General features: G+C 38.5%; 1 protein-coding gene across 5 annotated transcripts; it reads right to left on the reverse strand.

Moving 5' to 3' along the window:
- Positions 1 to 1,076: 1,076 nt before the first annotated feature.
- MRPL42 (mitochondrial ribosomal protein L42) lies at positions 1,077 to 10,930 on the reverse strand. 5 transcript variants are annotated; one of them, XM_067312560.1, is made up of 6 exons: positions 10,761 to 10,930; positions 8,684 to 8,793; positions 5,721 to 5,784; positions 4,040 to 4,124; positions 2,543 to 2,706; positions 1,077 to 1,252 (listed from the first exon to the last, which is right to left on the reverse strand). In XM_067312560.1, exons 1-6 carry the CDS (start codon positions 10,919 to 10,921, stop codon positions 1,207 to 1,209), a joined length of 630 nt encoding a protein of 209 aa, XP_067168661.1. In that variant the 5' UTR covers positions 10,922 to 10,930; the 3' UTR covers positions 1,077 to 1,206. The 5 variants fall into 5 exon arrangements, with proteins under 5 accessions (XP_067168661.1, XP_067168676.1, XP_067168686.1 ...); XM_067312575.1 differs by lacking the exon at positions 10,761 to 10,930 and adding an exon at positions 10,456 to 10,517; XM_067312585.1 differs by lacking the exon at positions 10,761 to 10,930 and adding an exon at positions 10,456 to 10,517 and having other exon boundaries at positions 8,684 to 8,850.
- Between the last annotated feature and the right edge of the window lie 321 nt (positions 10,931 to 11,251).

Genomic DNA, 11,251 nt, shown 5'->3' on the forward strand with positions numbered 1-11,251 from the left:
TAGTAGCTGAAAAATGGACATTACTACAAATATACTCTGAGTGACATTCATCTTGGTAAAAATTTTCTAAGACAGCATTAGTTTAATTTGCTTTTTGTAAGATATTAAGGTGTAGAAAAAATACATTAAAAAAAGAATCTAATTAGATTAACTAGAATTAACATCATGTTAATAACATCTCCTAGGACTGTTATTTGTGGGGACACTCAATTTTATACAGTGGAGCATACCAAAACACTTCAAAATTGAGCCATAAACTTTCCAGTTAGGCACTAATGTCAGTACTGTGCAGCATGAATTGATGCAAGTACTAAAATTTGCTTTACCATTCATTCTTAGAAACTATTTAAAAAGTGATATTCCAGGTTGAGAAAGAATTACTTTTTTCTTTCAACTAGAATGACACACTAAGCAGCCATCCATTTCACAGACACAGCAGACACTTCTTGATGACAGAATGCTGGTTATCATGTAAGCTAAAGATATCATATAATATGGAGCCAGTGACTGGGCTAATGTAGGATTAAACATGTAATCAGATATCTCAAAAGCTTAACATAAAGAGGAAGCCCAACTATTTTGTGCTGTCATGATAACCCATTATTAACTAACTGTCATTAGGATTTAAAAATGCATTAAAAAAAAGAATACTTACATTAGCTTTATGTACAATTTTCCACAAGTATTTAAAGGCTGTCTTTTTGAATGCGTATAACAGCACTTTTACATGATTACATCATTCAAGGAAAATAGGATATTTAGTAATAATATAAAGAATACCTATTTTTACGGTTAACAGTGACCAGGAGTAGAGACTTTATTTGGTACTCAACTTCTGGGCAAAGTTTATAGTTAACACATGCTGGCTGCATACTACTTTTATGCATTCAACTTTACTACTGATAAGCCTCTGACCCAGTTTAATCAGAACACTGTATCACCTGCTACATCCGTTCCAAAGACTAGTTTATTCACTGACCCAGCATGTACAATATTCTCACTGAATCCTTATTTGTGCAGTTCTGCTGTTTTTCTAGTGTTAACTAGTTGAAGTAGAAAAAGAAATTGGAATCAAGTTTATTTAGATAAGCATATTTTACTTAAAACATTCATGTAGAGTTCATTAAACAAATCACACTTTCTGGATTTTTTTTATTTCCAATAAAGATTAATAACAAAGTGCTGATGAACAAGAAGTTATCTTAATTATCTGTCTTTAGGAGGATTAAGATTCTTGCGTCTTCTGTGATACCTAAAAGAAAAAACAGCTGCAGTGAGCACAAACTTTGGAAAGTTTTTGATTTTCCTAATTTTTCTTCCCAGACAGTATTATAGAGGTTATACAAATAAGCAAAATACAAGATACACAAACACAGCCCATCACTGTTCATTAGATGGCTTCTCTGTTGTTCATGAAGTTACATAACAGTACTCATTTCTATTGCTACATCTGCTAAAAGAACACAATAATCCAATCAGTTCTACAGTTGAATAGGTACAAAGGTTGCTGTTTATTCTTAATCCTTTGCATGAAGTTAATTCTACTATGATCAGCTTTTCCCTTGTTAAAGTGATTGCTGCAGAAGAAAGGCTTTAAAGGGAGTTATGTCAGACTGTACTTTAAATAGTATAATATTTTCATGCAAAATAAAAAATTTCTTCCCAACAAAAATAAATCATACCTTTACCTTCCTATGATTGCCCACCCTAATACAAGGAAGATAGTCTGATGCTCATGAGGTGACAGCTACCCTTCAGCCATAAAGAGTTCCACCACTTCATTCCTTCTATCTACTCCCAAAATAGGATAATTAAAGTTTTCCATAGACACAAAAATTCCCCCTGTATCAACTCTCGATAGCTATAATATTAGCAGTTGCCATCAGGTGTAATAACAGACTGGGAAGGAGCAACACAAACTAAAATGCCCTTTTTTTCCAGTTGTATATCTGAATCTAGATAGTTCCTCTTCAAGCTTAAACTCAGTCAGGCATGTTTGCTTCTCTCCTCTTACCGGCTTTCTGAATACAAGATACACCAAGGTACACTTTTCACCATAGCAAATGAAAACAAACAAAACAAACAAAACCTCCAAGCCCCATGCACACTGCAATCGTCTGAAATGCATCCCATTAAATTTTTCTGAAAATTAAGGGACAGTGTACTTTTTCAAGCTGTAATTGGTTTTGTCCATCAAGGGTATTTTACATATGATTCTCTTATGCTGATTTCACCTATGCAGTATTTAAAAAAAAAAACCTGATCCAGCAGTTAACAAGATGAAATGAGAAAATTGCTACTTAGTGATATATTTTACAAAAAAAAAACAAAAAAAACCTCTGATAGCCTTTGCAACTTAAAATTCGTACGAACGATAGTCTTCCATTTACATAACGCTACATTTAGATTTTTATGTAGTAGCCCATGTGCTAATATCTTGGTTCACATAATGAATTATCCTGGGTTGAATCCAGTCCAGTTAAATCGCTCTTGTATTGTCTTTTATCTCCAAAAGGACAAACTCTGAAAAGAAAATACTTACTGTCCCACTGGGTACCAGCGATGTTTTGTTGTGTGAAACATTTTGCTGAGCTCTTCAATTGTAGGACCTTTCTTGTTCTGTAGCTCCTTTTCATCCAATCTGGATTTCAATACTTGATCATGGGTTTCTTCTTTATTATTCACTGGATCTGGCCGTGGTATGGGCTACAAAAATAATAGTGAATATATTTCCTTCCCCCCACCTCCTCCTTTTTTTAAGAGGAGTAAGAAGTCAAGCCATATTGGTAACTAACATTACTATCTACTCTTAAGAGCTGTATTCCTTTGGTTTTGGAAGAATATTTGCAAGTGTAAAGGCTGTCTACCTTCACTCCAACAAAAAAAGAAAAAAAAAAAAACCCACACTGCCACCATACAGCACAGTTCTAGAAACATCTAATTACTCCAGTACCTAAAGCTGATAATTATCCTACCCCTAAATCAGCATTTCAGTCATCACTATTACTGTTCTCTCATGCTTACAATTCACTAGCTGAATCTCGAGCTCTGATTCTACTAATATTATTCCTATTCATAATTTATTCATGTTATCATCATTTACTCACATTGATAAAAAGGCTTTTACATGATTTGTATCTTGGAGAAGAATGTCACTTCCAAATTGCATATTAGCTGACAATAAGACATTTGTTCTCAACTTGTAACTTTACTACTGGCACCATTACAAATATTTTTCCTTGTCTTTTACACCCCATTTTCTTAAAGACACGTAACTGATATATACGCACACATACCCACACCCCAGTACGTAGCTTATAGGGAAAGAGTGCTAAAATATTTTATGTTTTCAATTGAGAATTTTCATATTGCGTATTTCAGCAGCACAGCGACCACTGCAGTATATTACTAGCACATGAGAGCTGGGAAGTGAAACTCACTACAGAAGTGTATCCAGACTTACTTTCTTCAAGCTGAAGCGTCAGGAACACACAGAGACTACTACTGATGGACAAAATCTCAATAAATTTAAAAATGTAAAGTTTTTAGTGGAGCTTATGATCCCCAAGTGCTAAATGGAATTTAAAATTGTCAGAGCTGAAAGCAGCAGCACTTCTGTATATCCTTTTCTCGAGGCTGCTGCATCTGTACACAGTAGGTTGAGCAAACTATAATGCACCTCAGACACTGCCTATAGCACCTAACCCCTTTGAAAAACATGCTCTTAGACAATTATTAGTTTTTTCTGTAGTACACAAGTATTTGAGTGCCTCACTTTATTCTATCTGAGTTAATGTACGTTGTGGTATCTGAGCATTTCTTAACCCAAGTCTCCCTTACTTCAACTAAAAATAAACTCTTCCTCATGACAACAACTGTATTCATCATTCACTTAACTTCACATATATGCTGGTGACATAATAAAAAGTATCTCAGTATTTCAAAAAAAAAAAAAAAAAGATGCCCAAAAGACTCAAAACTAAGAACTGCTTATACTTTCACATGAGTAGGAAGTATAATTCTGTAAGTTTGGACGTACTTTTGTATGCTCATACGGAATCTCAAGTGACGGGTGGTAGCAGACGATTGTCTTCAAATCTGACGTCACTGCAAGTTCCACTTTGCTATAAAAATAAAAATTTACATTCATCAATATACACCATACAATTTTCAGAAATGTTGAGTGACTGAGCAGCCCGAGTCCCAAAGGAAAACAGATTTGGCCCTGCATTTAAGACTTCAAGAATCTTATATAAAATAAACCCATATTAAAAAAAAGGGAGCGGAGAGGGGCACAAATGTATGATCTGAACTTCCTTATGTTGTTTTCCAGATATTTTCATGTTTCCTTCTGGATGGAAAGGAAGAAAGGCTTAACAGAAAGCATTGAAGATATCTGGAAATATGGTTTGGAAAAAAGTCTGCAAGACTCTGAATAATTAGATACAGAACTGTAGCAGACAAGGATAATGAACATTTGGGGTTCCATTTTTTATATTTCATAGATGATGAGCATGAAAAACAAAATTCTGCTGAGAGGTTCCTTGAGGGAGTATGGCTCTTTTCTCATCTTCCTTCCCTATTAACTTCTATGACACATTAGCTTCCCCATAGCTTCTATAGCACTAATGCTGTGTTCCTCGCTATGTTTGTATTGTCTTTTCCAGTTTCTGTGACGGTGTGCTCCTTCCCCCCCACTGATGTGCTCTCTCCCCCTCAACCTGACCTCCCTGTAAACAGCATGTATGTAGGGGCTGGTTGAGCATGTGCCAACTAAGGCCCATCTAGCATGCAAATATGACTATGAGTCAATCATCTCCCCCCCCCCCCCCCCATAAATAGGGGGCAGCCCAGAGCCCATTGAGCTCTCCTGCACGGCAGCGGGCTGCACTGCAGCACCTCCCCTTGAGCAGGGACGGCTCTCGAGGTTACTCCTTGAGGTTGAGAGGTTCCTTACCCGTGACAGATCCTCAGTAAGCGATTAATAGCATGCTGAACTTTTGCGAACTTCACGAAACTTTGCTGAGTTATCTCTCTGACTAATTGCGCACATAATTCCTTAGACATAAACCGTTGACCAAGTCTGGGACTAGGACTGGATCCAGCCGCACCTAGGCTCTTCTCCAAAGGAGTTTAGAAAGCAAGGGGGTCCAGTCTGAACCTCGTGACTCAACAGGAGGGTCTCCGTTGCACACGCATCTGACCCTGTCCTTCGTGCAGTAAATAACTGAGTGAACCTTGCCAATCAAACCTCATTAAATCGTTCTTATTTACGATTGAACTTTGTTAAGTCACTGTCTTACTGCAATAAACATAGTGCTGCTTCTCTCTTACGAGTGAAGTGCATCACTCCTTTTGCGAGTTTCTACTCAAGTTTTCCATGCAGCAGCATGAAAGTACCTGGATGTTTTCCAAACAACTAGCATCCGTGAAAATGACGACTCTTAATTATTTTTGCTCTTTCTCAAAGAAAACTGTAGTGGTACTATGGTCATCACCGCATTCAGAATGTGAACCCTGCATTTCATTATGTTCATTTTTGAAATATTAACTTCACAATCATGATCAGAAACAATACTTTTGTTAAGGTTATAATATGTATCCCAACCTGACAGAAGAGGTATTTTATATCACTGTATGAGAACTTCATGACAGAGCAAATAGCTGTAGAATAATTGCCATATGAAAGGCCATACATCAGAGCAGATTTATGTACATACCAGTTGTAGTCATCAGGAAGAACTGAGTAAGTAGATTTATGGCAAGAATGACTTACAGCTCCATCTGCAAAAACAAGTAAAGAACACTAATGTAAAACAAGCAAATCTGTGCCAGATTTAAGAATCTCAAGTTTACATTTTCATTCTGTTCTAAGAACCAAAGTCCTAATCAGGGATTATAATCATAATCAGTTTTAGATATATGTGTATATATATGTATATAATCCGTCTAAATAGAAGCTCACTTTACTATCCTGATTTCTAGTGCAGTGATGAATACAGTATCTAGTTAGCTACACCCTAGAAATAACTTCCCCTTGTACTGTTTTCTTAACGGGAGTGTGGGGGGGATATCACAGTATAAACAAAATACTTAGAGGTTTAACTAGAGTATATTCTTTACACGGACACAGAAAACTAGCATACGAGCTTACAGAGAAGGTTTATCTAAACTGGTAGTTTTCTTAATTCATAGTAAAAGCATTCTCACAGCATTTTTTTGTATTTTACTGGAGACTGCTATATATACACTATACAAAACTAAAATGTCTCAGCTGATGTAAACACTAGAGAACTTTACCCCCTTCCCCTGGCTCCTATTGCTCCAGTGAAAGTAGCCACAAGAATTACAAGTAGTAAAGAAGGCCAACAGCATTGTGGGCTGCACTAACAGAAGGACATTGAGTAGACTGAGGGAAGTGATTCTCCCCCTCTACTCAGCACTTGTGAGACCACATCTAGACACAGCTTTGTGCACCTCCAGTACAGGAAAGACATCCATTCAAAACCCACCTGGACGTGATCCTGTACAATGTGCTCTAGGTGACCCTGCTTGAGCACAGCATGGACTAGACGATCTGAGGTCCCTTCCAACCTCAACCATTCTGTGATTCTGTGAAACTGGGGTGAGTTCAGCGAAGGGCCACCAAGTCAGCTGGGGGCTGAGGCACCTGCTTGTGAGCCCTGAGAGGCTGAGGGACTGGGGCTGATTCAGCCTGGAGCAGAGATAGCTTCAGGGGGACCTAACAGCAGCCTCCTAGTGCCTACGGGGAGGCTACTGAGGAGAGGGAGCCAGGCTCTTCACAGCAGTGCATGGTGGGACAATGAGAAACAACGGGCATAGGCTGAAACACGAGAGGTTACAACTGAATATAAGGAGAAGCTTTTTCCCCACCAAGGGGACAGTCTAGCAGTGGAACAGGTGCCCAGAGAGGTTCAGCAGTCTCCACCCTTGGAGATTTTCAAGATCTAACTGTCCAAAGCCCTGAGCAACCTGGTGCAATTGCATAGCTGACCCTGCTTGGAGCTGAAGGTTGGACTGCAGACCTCCTGAGGTCCCTTCCAACTGAATTTTCCCATGATCCTAGTCCCATTTTTTTACTGCAAGTACATAAGGTGTAGTATACACCTTAGTAATACTCCCTTTTATGGAAACATGGGCATCTAACTCTCCACAACCTGTACATATGAAGGCCTAAGATGAGCCTACAGGGCCTCTACACTTGAATTTTACTGTTGAACCTCTTCCTTTATTGCCAGAAGCTGGTAGGAATCCACATTTAAGTTCCTGAGTCTAGTGTAGCTTCTTCTACCACTGTGCTTTAAGAACTGACTAATGTTCACATGAAACAAATCTTTTTTTGGAAATAGAAGGCCCAAAACATGCTAGATCATAAAGCAGTTTCAACTTTTTTGCTGCTGTGTTTTAATACAAATAAGATTCTTTTTGGCAAGTCACTGGGGGGGGGGGGAGCAGAGGTATTCATCATGGTAAAATTGGGAAGAATGGAAGAACCAAAAGTTTCATGTGAACCATTTTCTCTTAGAAATATTTTCAGAGTAATGTTTAAATTTCTATTAGCACTATCGCACTTCAGCTCTTCCAAATGAAGACATTCTTAATAATTACCAGGAATTGTTTTATTTCAAAACCTAGCATTTGGCAGTTACCACTTCTATATTCTATAAACTTATATAACACATGCAGGTATGAAAAACCCTGCTAGTAACTATAATATACTCGTCTCTGTGTGGCTATCTTCTACGATCATGACACTCTATAAACTGAGAGCAGGTTTTTCTTCTATAAATGTAAGCTTCTTAAGCATCTTCATTATAACTTTATTTCTATGTTCACATACCAGTTCTGAGTCTCGTGAATATAACATTTTATTTCACAAATCTGGTATTTTGCATTTTCAATATTTCCTACCTAATTTAGATACATTAAGCTACATTAATAGGTGTCTCAACTTGAAGTCACTCTTTTTACCTGTAAAAAGACTTGTCACCACTAAAAGTAGAGAGTCCATACCTATCATATTTCATAAACATGCTCAGAAAACACTGGTGTATATTTGTTATACCACAGAAGTATATCACATTTAAGAAATACAGGACAAAGTTGAGATCTAGTATGGTATTACTACAAATAGTTCATATTTTCCTCTCCTTGCCTACCAAATTTTAGAATTTAATATGTTTATTATATTTCCCCTATTCCCCTCTTTTCTACTACTTTATCTCCCCTACATCTTTCTATTGAGCATCTAAAATACAGACAAAATCTAAGAACGAACATTGCCCATTTTTACTTGTTCTCTATTTAAAATAATGAGATTTTACTGTAGACTTTTCTCAGCACTGTTTGTAAGTCTGAAAAAATCAAATTTAAATCTTAAAAGAGGGTATTTTACTACTGGTAGAAGGGGTATTATTTAAAACTTAATTAATAAATTAGAGAAGTGTTATATGTGGACACCGAAAACTTTAAGAACAACCAAATCAAAACACCTTTAATTATTAATAGAGAACATTGAGCATCAGACTTGATCCAGTTCAAGTGAAAATGCATTTTCGTGCTTCTGTTGCTTTAGACACTATTCTGGATTTAGTATAGAGAAGAGCCTCTGGAAAAAAAGAGTTTTAATATAGTACTCTTATACAATATCATCACTACTTACTCTGTACTGGGGCCTGTTTACAGGCTGCCAATGAACGCATCCAAAGAATACCGGACCACACAGTTCTATGCGACGCCATTGCCATGCTGAGACCAGACAGGAAATCAGTCCTGGGCAAAACGGAACCAAAATGGAGACTGTATCCTTTTTTTCTGCAGAATACCCGTCTGAAAGAAACAGGTTTTGTAACTGTTCAGGATAAAAAAAGACTGTCAATTTAATAGACTTAAGAAACCAAATAAAACTTGTGCAGCATATTACTCATTGTTTGGCAATTGTTTAGAAGTCCTTATGATTTAAGATACTGGCATCTGTCTCCTGAACAGTCAAATAGGGTATACGATTTTATTTAGTGAGAGACACTCTTTGAAGATGCATTATTAACTTAAAAAGCTTCCAGATTTCCAAGCTCGGGTCTTCTCACAGAACAGTTTTTCTTCTGTTACTTAGCAACCCAAATTTTCCATCCTTTCTTCTACAAACTACACTGAATTATTGCTGGAACATGACTGTCTTATTCATGAGGTAAACATTATCACCCAATGTAGAGTATTCATAAATAACCCTTGTCTAACCTGATTCCAACAGCAGATCAGAATTGCCAATTAGCCCTGCAAATCTAGGTCAGGAGATAAAAATTTGATATGCATGTTATGGACAATCCATGAATGTAAACGAGTTTGTAACAGTTTACAAACTATCTAGATAAAGCTGGTTCCACCTCATAGTGTCAAAAGCAATATGCATAACAGCTGTGAAATATCATTTAAAATACCTTAAATATTACACCAAGTTTCACAGAAGCAGAAAATCATGTGAAAACCCCTAGTTTTCACTGTCTATAAAAAAAGTTCTAAAAGTAACTTTTAATTTAAGATGCTTACAAAATCAGAACTGGAGACAGTTTAATTAAGACCTATACCTAAAAAAAAAAATTTAAAACTACTTAACTTTTAACACTTAATGACATAGCCAGAAATGGGTATTTTACAAATTTTCTACAAATTCATCATTTTCTTTACCCATGAGAGGCCGGACTGGAATTACACAACACTGGCTTGCACAGCATCTGTAAAGCTGCTCATTACTTGCCTTTGAAATCACATTAATAAATACGGTGTCAAGAACACAACATGGATCTGGACCATCTTGCCAAATGGCAGGCTTCAAGCACTGGCTAAGACTCGCCTCAGGGACCACTTGCCATTTAAATTCAGATTCTCATCCCTGGCTATTAATCACGTTAGTTAAGGCAGCAACACAACATTACTTTGTAATGCAGAAAACCCGCAAAAGGTGTGTCAGCAATAAGCAGGAACACTAAACCTGATATTTGTAGGATTACAGAAGATTTTCGACTTAGAGAAAATCAGTTGTTAATCCATCAAAATGGGCAAAAGTGAGCCTGCTCTAAAAAGTCATTTGTAGGTTGAAAAAAGTACATAAAGGGAAACACAGCATAAGTTAAGTGATTTAATCCATCCAGCACATAAATTCTCTTCCTCTTGGCTCGTTTCGAAATCTAGTTTGTGATTTCACTGCATCAGCCAGGCACGCTTAGGGATTAACAAAAAACAAATAAGTATATAATGAAAAAGGCTTGCACAGCACGACCCTAAGCCGAAGAAGCCCCGCCCTCGTGCCCGCCTCGGCGCCGGTTTGGCCTGCCGGAGCCCCTCCCGTGATGGCGAGCGTTTTCCTGGCGGAGAGGGCGACAGTTCCCTCCACCGACCCCCCCGCAGCCCCGCTACCGCCGCGAGCGCAGCCGTTACCTGCCCCAACGGCACCGCGGCCCCACAGCAGCCCGCGCGGCGCGCCGGAAGCGGGACTGAAGGACTTCCGGTTCCGGTGGCTCGCCCCGCGGCACGCCGGGAGTTGTAGTCCCCCGAGGCCGGCGGGCGGAGCCCCCCACCCGGGAACAAACCCCCGAGGTGAAGTTAAATTACACGGTGGTTACTGCAATTCGTGTGGGGACCAAGGCACAAAGCATTTCAAAGGCCGCGTTAGATTTGCGTAACAGTGATAAAAGACAAGGAGTAGAGGCAAAAATCGATTATCTGACATGCTGCTCTAGTACCTGAAATGGCTCCAGAACGGTACGTTTTCACGTGCCCGTGAAGCATCTCCATGTTTGTAAGTCACATCAGCCCCTGGTGCCTCAATTCTGATAACAAAATCGCTGTTTGAAGGCTCATGCAGATAATCCCTCCTGAGAAGGTTGCAACCGCTTCCAGGCATCTTCAAGCCGTTGCATCTTCTCTGGTCTTTGGCCATGGTATAGCAATTTCATGCAGTTGTTGATGAAAGCTGCACAATTTCAGCAATGTCTAAATGTGTTCTGTAGCTGCAGAATAAGTAGTTATACTGCTAAATTACACAAGTCCAGCAGAATTGTAGCTAGAAATCATCAGGCAAGAGTTGTTTGTTCCCAGTAGCAGTGGCAAAGATTTCTTTTTGGATATTTTCCCTGACAGTGGAAGATGGAAGATGCCCATTTGGGGTCTTCTTGGAATATTAGATTCGGTAGGTCATAAGAGAGGTGGCAGAGATGTGCCAAAATGTTTTAGG

The sequence above is a fragment of the Apteryx mantelli genome, chromosome 1 (assembly GCF_036417845.1).
Source record: "Apteryx mantelli isolate bAptMan1 chromosome 1, bAptMan1.hap1, whole genome shotgun sequence".
Lineage (NCBI taxonomy): Eukaryota > Metazoa > Chordata > Aves > Apterygiformes > Apterygidae > Apteryx > Apteryx mantelli.